Source organism: Zootermopsis nevadensis, unplaced genomic scaffold (assembly GCF_977971745.1).
Source record: "Zootermopsis nevadensis isolate Lab colony 2312 unplaced genomic scaffold, Znev_1.0 Znev_ptg000028l, whole genome shotgun sequence".
NCBI lineage: Eukaryota > Metazoa > Arthropoda > Insecta > Blattodea > Termopsidae > Zootermopsis > Zootermopsis nevadensis.
Window position 1 is genome coordinate 12,608,097 of NW_028259160.1, and position 23,175 is coordinate 12,631,271.

The 23,175-nt window shown below is 41.9% G+C and overlaps 1 protein-coding gene across 3 annotated transcripts in view; it reads right to left on the reverse strand.

Annotated features, from left to right (window-relative positions):
- The window catches only part of klar (klarsicht), a 202,248-nt gene that overhangs the window by 42,892 nt on the left and 136,181 nt on the right, over positions 1 to 23,175 (reverse strand). For all 3 annotated transcript variants that reach the window (XM_087357474.1, XM_087357473.1, XM_087357475.1), the window contains exons 9-12: positions 14,466 to 14,696; positions 2,558 to 2,671; positions 1,315 to 2,295; positions 81 to 296 (exon numbers count right to left, since the gene is read on the reverse strand). In XM_087357474.1, the coding sequence (XP_087213600.1) occupies positions 81 to 296; positions 1,315 to 2,295; positions 2,558 to 2,671; positions 14,466 to 14,696 (1,542 nt within the window). The remainder of the gene's footprint in view (positions 1 to 80; positions 297 to 1,314; positions 2,296 to 2,557; positions 2,672 to 14,465; positions 14,697 to 23,175) is intronic.

The following is a 23,175-nucleotide window of genomic DNA, read 5'->3' on the forward strand; positions in this document are numbered from 1 at the left end:
TTAATTTAAATGCCATATAAATTGTTTCTTACGCAGAAAAATTAATATTACAAGTACGTTCGGTAATATTCATCGCTTACTTTGGTAATACTGTGTTCAGGCGAGAGGGGCAGGGTTCGCTCAGCGACGGGAGTCGTCTCTGGGTCAGGTACAGCCTCGGCCGAAGCGCTAAAGCCACCGACGAGCTGCCGACAAGTGGCGACGCTGCCATTGAACTCGTCTGAAGACTGTGATTCCTTCTCTTCATCAGAGTCACCTGTCGTGTATTCGCCACTCGCATCGCAACTGTCCGCAGGCTGAAATCAAATTCACACGCCACAACAGAAATGATCATCCTGTCAAGAACTAAAAAAGTATACGCAAAATCACAGTAAAACACGTGGCGTTGCAAGAAAACGAACGAGAATAACTGACAAAAAGTAATATCGAGTGCATTAGGGCTACTTGGGGAGGGGGAGGGGGGGTACGTTCCCGAAATCTATGTTCACCTTTCCAAAGGAACGTGTCAATTAATGAACCACAGGAAACTTTGAATCACGTAAACACACAATGGACTTGATCATGATGCCAAACAGTTCTTTCTGACGTTCACAGATGGCAGTTGTGTCTGTGGCACTTTACCGCGTAATTCCTTTTGAAATACACATCGGGAATTCCCCTTCCAATGTTTTCTTGGGTGCAATGCAAGGTGCTGAAGCTTTGACGAATATTACGACACGCAAAATAAAATTAAGAATGCAAAGGCTGTGTGAACGAGTAGTAGAAAAACAGGACGTAAAGTAAAGGGAAGTCTTATTTTAAGGTTTCAAGGACATAAATTACGCCATTCTTATAAGCAAAAAATGTATTTTGTCCCACATTAGGGGCCATGTATGCGGTGGCCATACTCATTAACCGAGGACGCGGAACTGGCCCTTTACATACAAATTTGCAACAGGAAACAAAAATGTCCTTGTCGGTACAACATTAATCCTTACACAATTAAAGGATAATTACACGTGAATAAGTGACCTCTGTAAATGAACTTGCACATTAAAATTCACTTTGAAATTTCCTTTCATTACTATCGCCATCGTCTATAAATATCGGAAATGCCGTAAGTATTTGAGTGATATATAAATTAGTAAGATGAATTCTACCAAAAGAGAGACACAAGAGTGAAAGAGAGACAGACAGACGCACCTAAGTATTTTAATACGAAAAACATATTCAACAAGAAATTTGATTGCATACACCAAAAGGCACAAAACGATGCAGACTAAAGAAAAATAAGACAAAAATCTAAATGAGGATGAATAAGTCTGAAAGAATTACCTGCAACAGAGACTTTGCATCAGCTTTAAGCCACTGCTTGATGCTAGCATATTTGGCTCGAGAACTAACAGACACATTCCCTTCACTATCGAACACAAATGGTTCGAACTCCCTAGCGGCTCTCGCAGCTGCAGCCATCTTCTCTGGTGATGCATCCTCCCGAACCATCTCTTCCGCCTGACTGACCAGTCTATTTATAGTTTCCAGGCTATTCCTTCTATACAGCCTTCCCGGAGAACCTGCAATGTCACCTTTGTTGCTGGAGACATGTTTCCCATTCACTTCACTGTCCACATCACTGCTGTTAACTGCACTTCCAAAGTCCAATCTCTTCTTTATACCACCGTGTTTTCTGACAGAAGAAGTTGTTTCTGACGAAGACCCTGAACCATACGTCGTTCCATTCATTCTAACAGGAGATGCGCTTCCCGGTTTATAAGTCCATTCATCAGCAGATGAGTCCTCAACAGACTTCATGTCCGCGAGTCTCTCTGGCTCTGATCTACTGACGGCCTGATCAGAATCCGTGTCACTGTGCTTCATGTAAAAGGTGGCAAGATTTCGACCGTTACGGTTAGACGTATTGAATCTCGAAATGTCTTCCCCAAAATAGCTCATCTCTGGCAAACCTGTCCCAAGGCTACCAAACGTAGTCATCCTTTCACGTGCTACTCCCTCCTTATGTCCACTGTAACGATTTTCGTCGATATCAATGGCGCCAATTTTTCCTTCTCTGCTTTCGGTCTCACCTTCGTGCATCGTCATTTCACTATTCGGAGCGATGGCAGCGGAACACATCCTTTGATGATTATGAGGATTATTTACGTCACTTGAGGGGACAATCATGATAACAGACGGATCTGCTTCCTCAGAGAAGCAATCTCCTGCGGACTGCTCTCCCTCAGTGTCACCAGGAATTCGAATTAATGATTCCGCAGATGGTGGACTTGTGTCCATCACACACAGCTCTTCCAAATCATCCTGCAGTCATAATAGAGAGATTTTGTCAAGAAAATAAAAGAATTAGGCTCAAACCTAAATGTTTTTTATTTAACTACAGATAGACAAACAGACAAGGATGGAAGGATCCTGATCATATGGACCTGTCGTCAGACAGAACACTAAATAAATAATATAATAGACAAACAGACAAAACTAAAACCTAATACAATATGAACAACGGGCAATGAGCTGAAATTTCAGTTGTCTCCACAGACTCGTGAAGAAGGCACAACGCACTCACCTCGAAGTACGACCCGTCGTCCGTCAGTCTGTCACTATGGTTGTCGCCGCTAAGTCTCGGTGCTTTACTCACTGGTTCCTCGTCACTATCTGACACCTGCACCCCTGTCGGGCTCTGCAACATACAACACAGAAGCAATGCACTAACAAACTGTTCATGTGCTTTACCCGTTGGAGACAAGCGTTAACTTTACGTTAGGTTCCAAGGTGCAACTCGGCACTTTATATTTAAAGGTTTCATATGATTCACAGAATAAACAGACATTATTTTCTCAAACAGCAATAACTAGTTGATATTTGTAATAGTGATGCGTTATTTTCTTCGCGGTACGATCTGAATTATTAAATACTTCGAAGAGGTTGGCTATGCTACACCAAAGAACACAATACATCTCCGTTACAATGATCAACTGGTACGTCACTGAAGGCAATGCATTGCAAAAACGCAAAATTATTTCCTTGTATTTCGTTAAATATTAACAATATCATTTTCAAAAGAGCTCTTTTTGATATGTGTAATGCTAACAACTGCCCGATACTCAACAAAACAAAACGCTCTCACCCAATCAAAGACGAAATTGCACTACTAACATGACCACTGTGCGTTTGCCACTAACATAACCGACTGACTGTCCACGGAACAAAGACAATTATTAAGAAGCTAACAGTTGCTCGCCCATTCACACAAAAAATTCCACTTATTTCATTGAGCCCGACGGTATCAGATTAATCCAATCCACATCGTACTTTCTCCCATATTATTAAGATCCATTTTAATATTATCCTCCCATTAGCGCTTACATCTTCTATGGAATTTCCATTTCCGGATTTAAGACCAATATTTTGTAACCATTTATGATTTCTTTCATTCCCCCATCATCTGATCGTCCCTGATTTGATCGTATTAATAATGTTTTTTGTAGAGCACAAATTATATATCTCATCAGTTTGCAACTGTCTCCAGCCTTCTGTCAGTTCATCCTCTTTGGTCCAAATGTACTTTGTGGAAAGAACCCATGCGGGTGGTTATAAGGTCCAAACAGGGAGGACAGGGACAAGGGTTGTAGAAAATAATACCACACATAACTGTTACTTCCAAACCCAAGGGGTGACTTAAAAGACATAACAATGGGGCATCCTCCCTTATGCAAGCAATAGACGTCTGTCCATGTTTTCAAATCTGACACATCGGCAGGGAATCCGGAGGGGCTTACCCGGAGAAAGAGGGCCAGCAAAGTGTTTTCATTTTATGAATTACTTGCTACCCCCTGGAGCGACTACAAGACCGCTACTTGCTTTCTGAAACACGTGATTCAATCACTGAAGCCACACAAGCAGCGCGGCGGGACACGAATATGATTTAACACTTGTCCAAGGGGCATGCGACTTCCCTTGGGAATTCTAAACACACTGCTATGAAAACGTCTTCAGCCCTTCGGCGAGGTTACCTTTCCTTATTTTCTTCTTCCTGGCTTACTCAACAGTGTTTGAATTATGCTTTATAGAGCAGTTATTTTAAAATTCAAATCTTTTTCCCAAATCACTGAACTGCATAAGGCGTAAAGCTTTCAAGGTGACTACAGTGAGAAAAGCCTTCTTGAGCGAACGACCGCGTAAATTAAGATCAGAAATAAATCGCTGTATGAAAAAGGAATTTCCTCGCCTCATCAAATGCATTAATCATTTAATTGTAGGGACCTAGTATCAATCTTCGTAGTTAATATTTTTGACACAGATAAATCGACAGGAAATACTGAAAGATTGTATTGTTAAAAGTTTGTAAATTGTAAAAATTCGTTCATAAGGCATCTCATTAACCTGGAATACAAACTCTTTTCATCCAGAGATATTTCACGAAAATGTACTTACGCAGTTATTACGGGACTCAACGTCAACAAAATACGTAGCTTTGTTTCTTTGTCTCGGAGAATTATACTAAATTGCATACTATGCGGTATGTTACATGCGGCCAGGTCGGCTCTAGGGCCACAACTCATTATAACGACAATATTATGTAAGACATTCTGCAATGCTGAATTCTGTTCGCAAGGTTACGGCTTCCAATGTCGTTCACGAGAAAACGAATGCACGAACAGAACCGCAGGCAATCATCAAACGCTAACAGATGCTTCACCGATGTGCACGCAACGACGAAACTGAACGCTTTCTTGAACGCTGACAACATACGAGAATTTTACTCGTGAATCAAATTTCAGCGTCTCCACCTGTACAACTCTCACAAACCAAACTATATATTTTAAAATTAAATTACTATAAATTAATAATTTCAAATGATGTGGAAGAAAGCGGTCTCTGACCGACCCAACAGTCGTAAAAAGTACAGATTATGAAGCATCTCGCTATACAATTTTCTCATATCTCCCATTATAATGCAGACGGCAGCCTTATCGGCTGTTACCCCGCCATGGTCTGAGATCACAATGTGTACTCCATCGCCGCAAAAACCTCAAATCCTGTATCCCTCATTGGGTCTTTAAACTCGATCGAATCCAGAGGGTGGCGTGACACGAAACAATAATGCACCCCCCGGGGTCGTTAGGGTGAAAATCAGACCAAATTCAATTCAACTTTACTTCGTAAAACTGACATTGATAACAAACTGCTTCTGTTTAATACCAGCCTGTGATGCGATAAATTTATGAAACACTGACGCAAAGTCGCTGCTCTGAAAGCCAAGAGACGCCACTGACCAGTGCTCTAAATAAAATGAAAAAAACAAAACATGATGGATGTTACTTCATTGTTATACATGCACGTGACTCGGTTCAAGGCTGCGCTGTCTGTTAGCAGTGGGCTATACTCAGAAAGCTTCAGTTCCCATATTAAAAACACGCAAATGTTCGTCCATGGTGTATCAGAAAAAAATTTAATGCAAAATACTGGCTAATCCGTTTCTTCCAAAAGCTGCCAACGTCTGACACCAGTCCCCTTTCTAAAGAAAGTGAATAAGAGTTGGAAAATTCAACCACAAATACGAGGAGAAACATGGATCTTCCAACGGAAAAGACATGCCAAGCGTCCATCTGCCACAAAGTCTGAAAAACGCAAACGGACAGCTTTCTCACGTACAAACTACACAAAATGACATTTAAACCTGAGAACCTTACCTACAGACTCCTTACAAAAACTGTCCTTCAAAAGTAATACACGTACTTAAAATAAGTCGAAAAATTTCTAATACAGACTTAATGATTCTGTCCCACACCACCACGCCATGGAGTTATCGAATTTGCCAAACTAGGAGGCAATTCGGGTTCCTACGGCGACAACTATGAGTGGTAGCCCTGATGATGGGGGCAGTGAGAACCTCTGTAACGCCAGTCTACTTCTACCACACTACATGACACATCTAAAAAAACGCCATCTTCATGCTTCATTCCTGCTGACATACGCCTTCGATTCTCACTGTTTCTATAAACTGTTTCTGTTTCACTGCAAAGTAATGTTTTTTAACATTCACTTAATCCACTTCGGATACCATCTCCCCTTCACCGCCAATTTTTGGTCCACGACTCCAGACGTCTTTGTGTCACTGTTCACAAAGCCGCCCGCACAACTTCGTTTGGGGGCATACGGCGTTTCACCAAAATAAACACCTTTCTCCTTATCAGATTCACCGCTGAGGAGATAACAGTGCGTGACTGGCAGCTGGAATGTCGGATATCAGTACACGCACAACGCATCAGGCTTCACAAAGGGCAACTTGCATTTGCGAATGAGTCGCGACTTTCACTTGCCGTCAGCTCCCGGTTTCAGTTGCTCTATCACGAAATCTCGACCCTCGGTGCACCACCAAATGTTAAATGCGTAAAGGTACAATTTGGCTGCACGCGACAGATACAAGCGACCGAGGCAGGCGACAGAGACGGGAGACGGATACATCGCAGCTTGTCGCCACACACTTTTGAGGTGACGACCGAGACATGCGGCAAAGTGTTTTTTTTTTTTTTGTTTTGTTGAGACATACGTGCACATATTCTATGAAAAATGAGTACAAAAATGCTTCTAAAAAGGTTACTCGAAGAAGAAGAAGATGATGTGTTGCTGTGTTATTTGTTGCGAAAGAAACAAAGAAAACCTATGAGTTCAATATTCAAAACCAGACGTGAAGAAGGATCTTTCTGTCGGTAGTCAGTGGTCGGTTTTCTGCCATTATTTTACTCAACAACACACGTGCTGCCTGAGCCCGTCGCGAGACACTACTGGTCCGAGAGCGGTCTCCTGTGCTTTGTCTCTGTCGCCTGTCTTTGTCTCGCGCTCGTAATTGTATTTCATACGATTGTACAGAGAGCAGACAGGAAGCGACCAGTCTCGGTCTCGTAACTCTGTCGCCTGCCTCGGTCGCTTGTCTCTGTCGCGTGCAGCCAAATTGTACCTAAAGTTATGGCTCATTAGCGACAAGCTCGTAACTCCACACAGCAATTTACTTCCTACAAAGCCAAGAGTGGCTCAAGACAGTCAACAGAGTCCATATGTTGTTCTCCAGAAGACGCATTACGGTCTCGTCACATTTGTCCGAGTCCGTCTGACCAGTTGATTCAAGTCCAGAACCAGATTTGGATTAAATTTGATGCGGAGGTTCTGCTATTCTACAAGACCTGGAAAACGTATTGGAATATCCTATGAGAGCTGATAAAACGACAGATGAGGAAAATCGTGAGGTTGGAAGTGGTGCTGGGATATGGCAGACGAAGTGGGAACTGTCGAATAAGGCGGATTTAATACTTCTAAATGCACGTTGCAAAGAAAGCAATGTCCCCACATTACGGTCGCTTAATACCGCAAAAAAGAATTCAAACTCACCAAACACAAGCAACAATTGACAGCCGTTAACTCCACATTCTGTGGTTGTGAAGACGTCATCACGAGAGACCATCTGCACACAGAACCATCACTCCTCTGCAGACACTAGTACAATACTGCGACGAATGATCGATATCAACGCATAGCCACACAACGATAACAATTAATCACGTGACATCAGGAAAGATATAACAGGCTCACTGTTAGCTGAGATAATGAAAGACTCTTCACTTATGGAACAAAAATTACTTTCATTACGCCATGTTTCTGTTAGATATTTTCGCTAAAGTAAAAGTGATAAGCATATAAATAAATATTCGCTGATTTTCGATAACGAGAAACGTTGCCCCGAATGGGGTTCATCTCCGTAACTACTTAAATGTCGATGATATTTATTTGTGTGGAGTATGGATCACTAAAATCTGTTAAGACGAAATTAATTTGGTTCATGCGTGTCGAACACTCATATAAAACTCAAATCTAGCTTAAGAGTTCCTAAAAAACGTTCAACACACAAATAATTCATACAGCCCCATAGCACAAAACACAGGCCCTAGGCAAAATTACAGTATTGCATTGTGATCAACTTTCCAGCTAAGTGCATAAATCACCAATAAACACAATCAAAGTCAATCCTGAACGTAACACTTCGTAATTCCCCTACTTCATCCCGAGGAATGCCTGGTTAGAGCAGATGCCTTCAGTACTACCAACATTTCAGAATCATTCCATCACCACATTGGGGACAGCGCATACGTCCGTTTGGGGCCGCAAAGCCTACAGAAAGGGCTTCACGATTTCCTTTATTTCAAATTTTTAATCAGTGCTTAATCCGGTCAGGAAAACTAGCAATGGCTGGGGGTTCGTCGTGCTGACCACACGTCACCCTGTATCTGGTTGGATGATCGTTCACCTCTGCTTAGGCATGTGAACGTGAGGCCAGCAGTCAGGCTAGTCGGCTTTGGCTCTCTGGAGCTGTTATGCTACGGATTTAATTTTAATTTTTAATCAGTGCTTAATATGGAACCTTCTTTCCTTAAATAGCCTGGGTATCTCGGCAAATAGCAAACGGCGAAGACAAAGAATTGATAACAATCTATATACGCAGCCAACAACGAGAATGAACAAACTACGAATATGGGAGAGTAACAAGATAAGATAGTGATGTGTGTCACAGTTCAATACGTAAAGTCAACAAAACAGAATAAAATGTCTCCATCATACATAGCAATCGGCACGTACACCAAGGTACAAGCTTACAGTTGGCACACCACACGATAAGGTAGCCATATTATTTCTTCTACCCATTGCAAGGCGTTTTGAGTAGGATGACAAGTAACTCATCAATTCTTCATTTATTTAACAACACGAACTTATCAGTAGACAATTGGGTGCTTAAGAATGACGAATTACAAACAACACACACGTCGATGGACAAGGCCAGTTTTAAGGCGTCATATTTCACTCAACTCCGACATTCCGTGTGTGATGACTCGAAGCTTCACTGCCGTGGTCACAAGACGCCGCCAACAGACCCTAATGTGTGCCACACGAATTCTGCCCGAAACTAAAAATATGTAAAAGAGACTCCCAGCAACATTAAAATCGTTTGTAACTGGTTTTGTAGGTTAGTTTGAACGAAAGCAATTACTTCGAGATTTTGAAATCACAAATATCTCGATCACCGATCAGTTTTTGCTCCCACGTCCATTATTGGTGTGACGAGCATAGAACCATAAAAAGTTACATTTATTGTGCACCATAATAGTACTTCAAGCGTGACAAAATCAATAGCCACGGTCACTGGTCGACTGGAATTTACGTTCAGGATTTTCATTACAAAGTGCACAGCTGCTTACCGCTGCACCCAGAACTGTGAAAGAAGTGTTTCGAGGCAATCAATTACCAGATTTCTTTGATTTTAATTTTCATCTCTGGTTGACTCAGCAACGTCCATTATACATCTGCAAATAACTGAATTTATAATTCGCTAAACGTATTGTTAATTTTTAATCGAATGGCCAATAAACTAAAACGTGGATTAAGTGTGTTAAATTTTTAATTTCTGGCTGACTAAGCAACGTCCAACACACATTTCAGAATGACTTCATTTCGATGTTATTTGTTTGTAAACCTTAAACGCGTAGCGCAATCACGAATCTTTGAGGACAACAAGAATTAGTCTATAACGTATGCGAAGAAAATCACGATCGAAACTCGTAGTCAGGATAATCGTAACTGGTAATCGAAATTCTCCAGAGAACTGAAACACCAAAATTCCCGTTATTATTACGGTGGAATCAAACAATGCTTACTAAATTTGAGTATACAAATATAAATGCACTGAAGCTGTGACACAAATCGAGAAAGATCTTACGATATTTTAAAAAAATATATATATATAACCGTATCCTTGAACAGCACTATTACTACTAAAACACATCCAGCTGCATAATTATACCGAAAGATTCCTCTCTAAGCGTTTCACATCACAGAAAAAGGAAATGTTCCAGAGGTAAGGTAGACAACACACTTGATGCCACATCAGCACTGCACACTCACCATTTCCTTTAAAAGAAGTGACGGTACATTTCTCCGAAACAAATGTCATCGCCTTCAATGGTCAAACAACTACAATGCACGAGGCATAAGGTTTTCATGGCGGTTGAAGCTTACATGTGTTATTTTCTGCTCTGCGACACCGTGTAGCATTTTCGTGATTACCGACGTTTCGGAAAGGCCTACTGTGTCCTTATACCCTGAAATCAAAAGGCCTGCAACAATATCTCCTTTAAAAAGCTTTCCATGTCGTACACGTTTTATTGTTATAATCGACAGGCAGCACTAGAAACAGATAATTTAGAGCGTAATTGATTTACACCCCTCGACAGATATCGCATGAAGGGGGAAAGAAACATATCATTACACTATACCCTGATAACAAAACGCAGAAACTAAATAATAAGCCTATTCTCGGTACTTCAGTCATGCGAAATGTCCATTCTGGGCTTCAGATAATTGTAGCATGCAGAAAAGAAAATACAACATGCAGTGAGACACAAAATGACCTGTAATCGTCATGTGACGCTATAATAACGACAAAATGTGTACCGTGTACACGATAGTCCCTTGACAGCGTCTTTTCAAAACGTTTGTGTGTGTGACCCAACATAACCTCTTCACCGTCACAAGAATTCCACCCGCGGACCATATATTTATTAACTGGATTCAAGTTGACAATCTTACAACGTACTTCCATTAGACTCTTTTGTTATTATTCTACAGGGCACTTACCGATTCAAGTTTTAGCGCGTTCCTTTGCATTCTGAACTCACGATGCAGAACTGACCTACGTGTTCGGCCAACCTTCTCGATATAACCCTTGAAAGAACCAAGTCTATTCATAAAATTAAATTCCTACCTCAAAGTAAACATCGATCTATGTTCATCTCTTTCGCTGACAAAGAGCAGAAGTAATGCATCCAAAGCAATGAATATCAAAACCCCCTACAACAACTCTTACTGAAAGTTTCGAACAAACCGGACATGTCACGGGCCTGCGTATCCCCACCCCCAGACGCCGTGGGCCTTTCAATCGAGTTGCACAGGTTCAGAACGCTTGCAGAGGCGGAATTTGCAAGCAACACGCGGTCACATTTACGACCACAATTCTAACGACGTTAAATCCTATTTTGCAACGATGTACTTGACACACCACTTTCTAAGCCCAGGTGTCAACTAACATTCACCAATTAACATGTGTCACGTGACAACCTAAATATTTTCAAACGTTAAGAGACGATAATTATAGAAACGGTTCGATACGCAAACACACAAGTTCACAAGTCTTCGAAAATTCGTCCTGTGAAGAAGTATGGAGATTTTACTTCTGCTAGCTGGCAATAGACGGAGGTGACAGGTCAGGTTCACGCTTCGGCCGCTTTACCCTGTCGATATAGCGGCCTGTGCACTTTGATGCAAAGAAATCAATGAGACTAAATATACAATTGCAGGTTTATCACCTGTTTTTTCGAAACTTATTAAAGCTCTAATAAAAACTCGGCTCTGAAGATAGCAGCAATATGTACCTTAACTAACCTCTACCATGAAACAATGTCTGGTTCATGGTTCCGTGAACCCCCCACCCCGCAATTTTGGTTGTCCCCTAATTGGTTTGCATCACCTGGCGGCGACACAATGGATCGACGGATTGCCGGGCGTGACAAAGAGAAGTGGTCGGTCAGACAGACGACCAGGTGCGTGCAGCGTCCCTGTGGGGAGTCCGACACTTTTTCATACACATCCGTGGACGTCGTCGCAATTCAACTTCAATCCCTTTATCTGTTACGCCCATTGTTTCAATTCGCTACACAACTTCGGCTGAGCACAATACGCTGTACATAACTGACAGATAATGGACGACGCCAATTAAATTAATTAGTTCTATTGGTAATGACATGAGTACATTATGCGCCGTGTATAATCAGACACTCGACTTCACGGGTCTAACAATTTAGAAAGCGTCTATACAGATTTAAAAAAAAAAAAATTAATGCAGTTCCTCGACAATGAAGCGTCTTAATTTGTGTTCTTCACAAAATATTATCATGGTTATCAAATAAAAGACGACGAGTTAAACGGAAAATTAAACAAGTTTATGGGAGATGGTAACTGCGTATAAGACTGAAGTATGAACAACTGAGAGGGGGCTCTTGGAAAGGGGGGCAGGGATCGAAAATTGAGTGTGATGACTGGATTCAAATAACTCATGATATGGTTCACTGGCGTGTTCCTCTGAACACTGTAGAGCACTTCAGAATTCCATGATGTTCGGGGAAACGTCTTGACCAACTGCGAAATAACCTCTCTCTCTCTTTTTTTTAATTTTTCTCCGAGAAACACCTTGTTTCATGAGCGAGTGAGTTACATCACGATTATGAACCCCGGAAAATACTCCACAAATCTTCAGTCACAGCTTCGGTTCTGGCGAGGAAATACAGCTTATACAAACACGCCTCTTCGTGACAATAACAAAGAATGCCTTTTGGAACAACCGTGTCATTCAGAAATGTTGGATTTTCTAAGAACACGAATTGCAGCAAGCACTGCGAGCTAATACTTCAAGAAAGGTCGTGCCCAATTTAAACTGTTAATTCCATACCCTTTGGCGCATTCGTGATGGAACAGTGGAGGTGCGTTGAGATCTTTAATGCTGTGCCTCTCCACAAACCGATTGATTGCCAAAGTTCTCCTGAGAGTATTATACATGTGCGTGATGGTATGTTGCCAACAGAAAGCTTCTCCTCTGTGGATCGTGACGAAGGCAACCAAACCTGTCATTTTTATATAAACATCACAAATTCGTGTCAGCCAAAATGGGTTTGGCAAAAACACTCCAAACTTTCGGCGTGTATCGGCCATTAATTAAAAAAAACTGATGGGTAAGGAGTATACTGCATCTGTTGTCATGTCCAAAGATAATCGAGCTAATAATCATTAACTTTAGAGACGCTATAATCATTCAAAACTGTTTCCTGTTTTCTAATTCCCATATGGGAAAAAAACACGTTCTGTCCGACTTTTCCTGAATGAATCACTGTTCTTATGGTAACAGCGTTAGAAATATTGACGGACAGTGGTTTTAAAACACGTTCACTCGAAGTAGCATTACACATTCTCTATGATTAGGCCCTAAAGGACACTTCGCGTTACCACAGCAACTCACAGACAACAACATGGTTCGCCAACGACTGGGGAAGCTGTATGCGGGTTGGGCTCTAATAATCTGATCTGTACATGAAATTTAAAAGTTTTTAAACAAATGTTTGAGAAGTAGGAGAACAAAAACTGAAAAGTCGTACGTGTTGCGCCACTGGAATTTAACAACCGTCTATTTTTAACGCTGAATGTCCCGTGTCAGCTACGTCCATCTCGTGAAAGTTGCATGTCAACACGTAGGCTAATGATCAAGGCACGGGTTACGAACAATGGGCCAGCGCGTGATTCCGAGATAATTCACGCTTCTGTGACAGTGATTTCGTCAGATTGGAAATTAAGTTGACTTCACATTACGCCGAATTTCTTGCACGATCTTAATCACATTTGGCACGGAGGCACTACCATATCGGACAGGCATGAGGCCTTTCATTTCTTCGCGTATTATTAATTTTAAGGTTCCCTGTCCTTCCAGAGGGTGTGACTGCTTATAAGAGACCTACCAACCGCTCGACCCCACTTCTGTACACTAATTTATGTCCCTTGCATCTTACATCCTACCAAGGACTCCATATCCTCTGCATCGGCGGCTGCTCGACCTTCAAAATGTTAACCGAACCCAACAACGCGAGAATGTATGATGATTATATCGTTTCATGTCGTCAGAGTAGCTCTTCGCCCGTAAATAACCATGTCCTACGTAAGCTGTAACCCGCCGCTAAGTGATCAGCAAACATGGAAACCACTGGATGGCCACCCCAATCTGTTTGCTCTTCAGATGCCCATCACAGCCACATGTTCGACCCGTAAAGCGGACACTGGCGCTGCGTCCGTCTGCCAAGTGCACTCGCTTGCAACTGCTACGGAAATAATTTCACGCAAGGTGTAGCAGTTGAAGGCCTCCCTTCTCCCTCAAAATCCCCTGCCATTATGTATCAATCAAAACCAGACAGCTTAACTAATTCGTTCTTTCACACAGCACACCAAATAATAATACTAACATCACGACATGGACGGTCACTTGATTACAAACGAGTTCAATGTAAAAATAATCCGTAAATCCATGACGCAATTATGCTGAAAATTGTCCACTCACAACGTTCTGAGAGTTTGATCCATATCCATTTTAAATTGAAGACAGCCATTCTCGATTAAAAATGTTCAATCACTACGCAAGGATAATACTGCGTCAAATCGTGGGTCTAACACCAGGGGCGCAACAACTTGGGAGCTATGCGCTTTCGACAAACGAGAACAGAAGTAGGCCACGGCTACAGACCCAAAGATTTAGTCTGTGGCCACCGCACCATTAAATTAATTGTTGAACCAACTTGGCGTGTCTTACAAATAAACGCATTCCATCCACTCACATTATTGCGAAGTTTTCCTGCAAGTGTTTCCAGATGGCACTGCCACTCCAGAGACCTCAAGTAGAGATGATGCCAGCGTCGCTCCAAGTTGCGAGCCACGCTTTGCGCATGCGCTGTATCGTAGTGTCCCTTGGTGCGGAGAGTCGCAGGACAGGAACTTCCGATCTTCTCGCACAGTTTTACCACGGAACACACGATCTTGCCATGCGACTCCACGTCCCGCTGCACCACCTGCGGAACCAATCACAAGTCATCTACACGTCTCATTTATCATAAATCATCAGTTAATATACCTAATTATAACATAAAAATGCGATTTTGAGGTCCTACTAAATAGCACAACCTCCATAACAAATTTCATCCAAATCCGTCCAGTGGTTCTAGAGTTGAATCGACTGGACAGACAGATGGACAGGACCACACCATAATGAGTTCTAGCCAAGCATATAAACTACAGAAAAATATCTAATACCACTGTTGTGATACAATCTGCCACAATCGTTGCGAGCTAACAACCATTTCGGTCCCCATTCTTGCAACGTGTCTCAAAGGCATCGACACATACTGTTTCAAAAATCACCTCTACCTCGGTTGCACAGCTGCAACAATTTTTTCAACACTGACCCCAGCTTCCGCTGTTGCAAGAATGTTCTGATAATACCCTCGGCTTGTACTCTTAAAACGATGCGTTCCAATAATGACGCATTGTCATGCGGGTTGCCTAGTTCCTAGGAAAAATACAACATGCAGGCCTGAAGCCTGCGCACAGAGTTCAGTGAAGTAGGCTACATGTAACACATTAAAAAGGAAACGATCTTGAAAGCCTCACTCAGCAAGTGTTAAAACAATTCGTTGAAAGCTGTTGATGGCAGATATTAATATACGTCAAACCCTTCTAATAAACTCAGAAGAGAAAGCCATGATCTCTGTTTTGACGACTGAGACAATGCAGCATCCACGCAGCAGGAAGTACTCGTGAGCATAGTTACATGACGGAACTAAAAAAACTCGCTTTCAACATAACTAACGAAGCGAGAAGAATTTATCATCTGATGTACATCTTACGCATTCGGTGTTAAGATTAAGCCTCCGGTGTGGGAATTAACACAATGGAATCGGAGGGCATTCTTTGCTTTTAATTTCCTCTCCACTGAGCAATCGACATTTATATTTTTAAACTGTCGTTATGTGGATGCTTCTGTACTACTAGATGATTATTGGACAACACAAATAATGGGAACTGCTTGTCGAATGTTCAATAAACGTTTTAAAACAGCTCACAGTTATTTCGTTTATTACTAACAACACCTTTATTACCTCAAATAATGGCTTTTCAAGATCACCGACTCAATTATCAAGCTGCATGTTTAAATTCCTTTATAATTATTACAGCAACCATGAAGCAATTTGCGACCAGATTTATTTTCTACTTGATAGGAATATACAGTATCTATTGAGACCAATGCAAGGAGCCTCCGTGTTCCATAAAAGCGGGAAACTTCTTTACTGCCTCAGGGACCACTGCGTTTTCAACTCTGGCACCCAGAACTAGTTTTCGCCATTGTAAAAGGATATTTTTAAACATGGCCAAGATATGCCCCTGGTTAAAAAGCGAAATGGTAATTATATACACGACCTGCCTTAACAATTACCAACTCTGCATATTGTATTTATGGGTTATGTATGATTCTCGGAGTAAACGGCGATAATTTCCTTAAACAGGATTAATCACCTGATCTTTGTAATGGTGCTCTCTGCGGTAAGAACTAAATGTTAAAAAAAATTAACAACACGAAATACTGGCAAGAATGTCGTTATACTCCTTACTCCTTTGCAACCAAGTTAATGGAGATAATTCGAACAGTACAGTCTGTTCATAAATAAGCAGACGTTTTGAAGGGCTTGTAATTATTTACTTGTTACGCATCCGAAGAGCTTGTGAATGAACTTCCGTGACCACGTGTGAAAAATACAAGCGACGTGCGACTGTTCTGTAGTACGCAACTTTCCCGAAAGTGTCAGAAACAAATAATTACACGCACATCAAAACGTCAACATATTTATGAACACCCTGTATTACAAGAAAAAACATTTTTCTGAAGAAGAAAAAAAGATACATCCGCTGCATTCATGATCACAACACAAAATAAAGAATTTTCATTATTCTCAATTGACGTTCGATGAGATAAAATCTTCCCTCGATGTATGGTTTCAAACCCGGCCACACATCGCGTCAAGATAATTGGGATTTTTTCTCACAACTATGCTGTGTAACAATAAATTGCAATTACAAAAGCTGCTCATTACAGCCAGATCTCAGGTGTAAGTAACCTGCGTTATCTCGTAGAAGAAATCTCCACAGCATAGCCTACCCAATCCAGTCTCCTCTCTATTTCATTGGAAAGAAGGGACAATGCATGTGGCTTGTCTAGATGTGACTCACAGCAACTGCTAGGGGGGGCAACATGATGCTCCCTGCTGGGATTTGGAAATACAGAACGCTACACGGCCAAATCAATCGCAGTGTTGCTCGCCACTCACGCTCGACAATCCCGAGTTCCGTGGTTCGAATCTCGAACCCCGATGTAATCATCTTTCTTAGGGCTATACAAATCCCTTCCGGAATGGGTCACGCCCGCGGTCTTTCAGCAGGATTCAAACCCGCGATCCAAATGTTCGAGCGGCCAGAATTACAAGACAATTAGCAACAACGATTCACTGTCTTTTTGTCAACGTATAAGACGTCACTTTTTTTTTTAAAAAAAAAAATGAAAAGCCAAAAAATTTGAACTTGTCGAAGTGTAAAGTTTTCTGACGACGTGAGTTTAAATTACTTTTACACGACTAACATGAAACGAAGACGTTTCGGGAGCTGTATTCTGCTTTCGACATCAGGTGAGAATTAGGAAGAGGAGAGGAAACCAATCTGCTGTCCCTCCTGGTTAAGCCAGCCTCAGACCAAGACCTTGCCTTCAAAAGAATTTTTTCTTGAGTTTACGACTCAGTACCACAGATTTTTGCACAGAACTATAGCATCACGGAAGATGACTACATTTAAGGTGAGATTTCACGTTCTCAAGGCATAGGCTGTTTTCTGGGTTGTTGCGGCGTCGTATGTAGGTAGATACCAACGTTTCAAAGTATAGAAGAACACTCAGTCCTAAAGTTGGATGCAATATGTTACTCCGTAACGTTATCTACATACACACGATTTTACAACTCACAAAACAAACACCGATAAGTTAACTAACAGCTGTTAAACGTCGTATCGGGATCTAAAGATAACGAAAAGATGTGGGAGGCAACGCCAAAGTTTTCCTGTCACTAGCGCATTAGGTTAACAGCTCTCGGCGAGCACCTGTGTGTACGGACTGGCACGATCTGAACACGTCACGTGCCAGCCTCCCAGAACGAAACATCTGCTTCCCCGTGACGCAAGGAAAAAAACCCTGGGTCAGTACAAATCATCGTGCGGGGTAATAACAAACTTCCGAGCAAGAAACGACTAACAACAAGAGCAAAAAAATTGTTATTTGCACAACAAAGGCGACGGTACCAAGAGGTGTGGCCAAGCGAACATTGTGTGCTGCCACCACATGACACCAAACAAAGGTGCAACGAAGAAAATGGTGCCTCCGACAACTGCATTTGGTGCCATATGAATCTCCAACAGAAGTACAAATCTAAATAAGGTTATCCCTGTGCTTAACTGAATATCTGGCGCATGTAAAGCTCTACGCATTCCTCCCACACGTCGCAAATTCAGATCCACGGATGTCTTCACCGCAACAAATATCCAATACCCATGGCCAACGGAAGCGGATCAGCTCTGAAGTGCGATGGATAAGAAATACGTCAAACCGCCCCCGCAGAATAATCAAACTCCGAACGGCCTCTCCACGTAAGAGACTCGAAAATGCACAGATTTATTGCAAACGTACATGACAAGTCGTTAGGTTAACACTCCGTCTACGCAACAATTTTTTATTATATTTCATCGTTTATTAATGATTCACTACATGTTTCTACCTTGAATGGTCATCTTCATGCGGGTAGAATGGCTTTGACGTTCGTAATTTCAGTAAGTAAAAACGTCTAAGTTCACAATTATTACTGTGCACTTTAAATGGTACATGAAACTTCATCCTTCTGCGTGAAATTAAAGTAATATTTCGACATCATGCCTGCGAGCACCTGTCCTTACACCACCATGCAATAAAATGATGTATGGGGTTCAATTTAATTACCTCGCTTCAAGGTATTTACTGTACATGAAGTTGGTTGCACTGTTCTACTTTACCGAGAGATAAAGCCTCGCGGCGTTGCCTGGACATGCTGCAAGCAGTTGCGATTAAATTATTAAAGTACCAGCAAGAACCAGTTACGTCAACGCACACCTCCTAATCAGAGGTCGAATAAACCCGTTCAAAACGCCAATATGTTCAGAAATAAATTTGATTTTTCTCGTTGAACGCCCAAAATGAAACAAATCACTTGATACATTAGAATAATTGGAACCCGAAGACACGTTATCGTTCACAAACAGCCAGCCTTGAATTCCATCGTGCGCCAGTCTGCACCCTCCCAACACGTCCATCCAAATTTCTATTGACGTTATTCTCCAAGTACCCCCGTCTCCCTCGCCTGATGTTTCGCGACAAATATGGGCATGAAGTTGGAGGAACCATGGAAAAGATTCCTTCTATTCAGGTAGCCGCCGTGCCACGGGTTTAGGCAGACGCTTGTCTGGAACAGTGTGGGTCAGGGTCGCCACGTGGTGCCACGTGAGATAAAGCTAATGGTTCCTTCTTGTTCCTGCCCACACCCACTGCTGAGCGCATGTAACACCAGAGATCAAGATAATTACAAGAGAAAGATAGTTTCATCTGGTATTAAGCTGCAACATGTTACTGATTCTACTTTCCCAATCTCAGATTGGTTCTCGTATAGCGATGATTAATATTACTGCTGAAGGGAATAACGACTGCATGCAATACACATCCGCTAGGTGATAAAAATATTCCAACTCACTATTCCACTTTTGCTCTCCTGGTATCTTACAATAACCAAAGCGAAAGAAATTTTCGCATGACATTAGTGTGCTACCTGATAAAATTATTATAATTTGTATCATTCAAAGTTGTTCATTGGTTAGCAAAGTTGACACTATCGCTGACATCACGTCTAAAACGAAAGTTCGAAAGTTTCTGTACCAAATCGCATCTAGTGACAGTAATAACATCCATCAGATACGAGTTGGCAGCTTCGCCAGATGATCTGTAGTTCCAGAATCCCGAACCACATAACACATGAACGTACGCCATATAACTATGTCATCAGCTTCTCGTCTCATGCTCTTAACATGAAGACCGCTTCAATACATTCACTGCTGATAACCTAAGGCTAGCACACCTGTGATGGGACGCCAAATAAGAAACCCAGAGAGCTACAATAAGAAAGACAAATTTAACTGGATTACCCTGTCGATTTCTAATACTATCAAGATCTCCACTATTACAAACTGACGCTTTCTATGTAAGAGCCTATTCTTCTTCACAATATTTTCACTACTCCCAGAAACCTCCTTCCCTACACCATAAACCTCAGCTAAGGTTGATACAAGCGTCTTCGAGCACAAAGCCAGACTATCCTAGAACCCCGTGTCCCGACCACTGTTACATTCTGATATTTCTTTCGCTAATACATTTTCCACTAGGTTGTACGATAAAACCGTTCAGTATTTTCTATTTCATACACAAGTAATGCACACTTTAACACGGACAAAGAAACTTCTTTCACGCGACTAAAATAGTTTATGGCTGTCTTCTGGGTTGTAGCACCGTGTAGTCTGGTAGAAGATTACCAACGTTTCATAGGTCCATGCTGCCTCCATCATCAGGACAATGATGGAGTAAAAACCCAGAAGACAGCCATCTTAAAGCCAGTATTGCTGACGAAGCTGAGTAATGCCACGAAAACCTCAGAATATCCCGCATCCGTCTGACAAAGATTTGAACCCGGGTCATTCTTAATATGAAGGAGGTGTCCAAACCACTCAATTGTGACTGTCGATTGTTTGAAACTGGAAACTAATTGAGTGGAGTTTCGATATTCATGACTCCACTCTCTCTTCTGAAGATGAAATTATCGATTGTGACCATCGATGGTAAACAGATGGTGCACAGAGGCAGAGAAAGTGCTAGACAGGCCTGCGATTATAAGCGTGTAGAACACCAGAGACAGGGCACACACATTATTAAGTCTAATGACTATAATCACTACTTGTGTTAACAACTTTCCTCTCGTATCGTACTTTTAATATTACCGCTATATTTCAATAATTTACCACTTACAGCAGGTCTGAATGTAAAGGCCTATGATGTAATTTGAAGATGGCTGTATTCTGGCATGTTGCTCTGTGCAGTGCGGTAGGTTCTTACACACTTTTCAGGGATCCTCAATGAGTCCATCACGAAGTCGGTGAGTCGGCTAATACCTACCGGACAAGCGCAACATCCCATAAGACAACCAACCACCTTCACACTTGCCGCGGAGCGTTTAAGTTAACCGTGTTAGCCCGGCTAACATTTTGAAAAACGAAAAATAACAGGTATTCTGTATTACTTCCGTGGTTTAGTGATACTGCAAACACTGGAACACAGCACAACCGACCAGATAAAATAAGCCACAGGGCTGGGTCGTCCTCTAAAATCAGTCTGCACTCGGCGGCAAACAGAAACCACTCAGCCCACCAAGAATCTGAACCCCGGTCGTCCAGCCAGAGACCATGCGGTCTGCAGATTCAGTTAGCCCGACTAATAGCAAAAGACAGATCGCACTTCAAAAATTACCATCTGGTGACAAGTAATGAATGTACTACAACTACTTCTGATCCCAATCACTACACCTCGAAGTCGTATAGGGGCATGGAGGTACAGTTCCACGCAATCTTAAACGTCGGACAACGGGCATTCTGGTCGCATTTATCCCTCTGCGACTGCCAGGAACCATGGAAACACTCCGAATTGCAAAAACAAAAATCCCAAAGCTACTACACAGTCTACAGAGTCTTCTGGGTTGAGTCGATGGAAAAGAAAGGATTAAAGAAAACCTGTCGCCATGTTTTATCTCAAACTGCGTGGGGTGTACTGGGTCTTTGTACACTTGCCACAAGGCCAACTGGGCTGCAGGATGAAGAACCTCCTCTGTTCAAGGAGCACGGATGGAAACAAAGAAGTTCGGCGGTAATCTCGATGCAAAATAAGAATTCTCGGAAAAGAATGATCAATCCAGTCTCGACAAGTCTGAAAGTGAAATAAGGATCTTATTTGAAAAGACAGGCACCACCACCACCAATAGATCATTAACCTAAGCCAATCTGCGTCCTTCAACTTCGTCTTACGGCACATCATCTAAAACAGAATTATTTATGGAGATGAGCTAAGATATCCCATTAAAATGACTATCAGATGGACGACCAGGGTTCAATCCCAGGCAAGGACAAGAACTCTCTCCGTGACTGCACCCAGATCGGCCTTCTAGCCAACTGGTGTAGGGGTAAAGCCAGTCACCGTCTGGTTTAGCGATGGACAATTACCGGAAGGCATCTCGCAGGAACTTGACTATACTTCAAAAAACTGATAAATATTTATAAACTTACACGTCAAAATAATACGGATTATAAGTCACAAAACTGTTACCACTGCTCACTGCTTAGCACACATGACCACGTCTCAGAATTTCAGGTAAGCAACAATTTTCACAAAAAATAATACATTTTCATGACAGTGATGATAAAAATACTGGTAAAAGTTCATAATTACATTCTGCTGACACAAGTAGAACAACAGCTGGCACTGTAAACAAAGCGCTGCCGCAGTAATTCTTCCCACAAAGAAAACTGGACTATTTCGACAAGGTAGTTTCACCACGTACGTAGAACCTGATTTTCCGTGGAGTGAATAAATAATCGCACAGAAATACGCTGTTTACAGAATGGAAATGGTCTTCAGGTTTAACGCGCTAGGAACCTGATCCTCCGACAGCCGTCCTTCACCTTCGTAGCAATTGTCGGTGGCAGTCTGAGTGGTACATACCTTGCGTCGGGTGCACAGAAGAACAAGTTGCCCGCCTGTCGACTTTCTGGATTTCCAGAACATCTTCCATCGAAATATATTAGCCTCCTAATCTAGTGCGGGGTTACTTGTTAATACTACAACATAACAGGTAATTTAACAGCCACTTAGTAGACAATCATAATAAATATCAACCTACCAGTCTTTACCCTTGTTTAGCTACGCTGTATCAAATAAAGCACTTTCTTATTAAGACAACCAGGCACAATTATTTCAAATTAGAAAGAGAATGAACCGAGACGCTGCACGTGGTCAGTCTTAATGTAACCTCCTCGGAGCGAAGGAAGAAAATTACTGAACGATGCAAAAGCAACAGAGAAGTTCGGCCCGCAGTTCAGCGCTGCTGTAGGCACTACCCTTCTGTCTGTAAAGACGCCGGTTTAGAAATGCGACCGATTATAGGCTACTCGTTTCTTCCAGCTTCTCAGACAAATTCAGCGACCTTCCAAATCCCAACGTTCACTTCATCATTCGACCTTGTGAAACTTCTGAGGTTGATACAGAGGCATTAATCCAATAACACTTCCATCGAAGATGGGAATTTCCTGCATAATACAAGGGCAACTAATAATCTT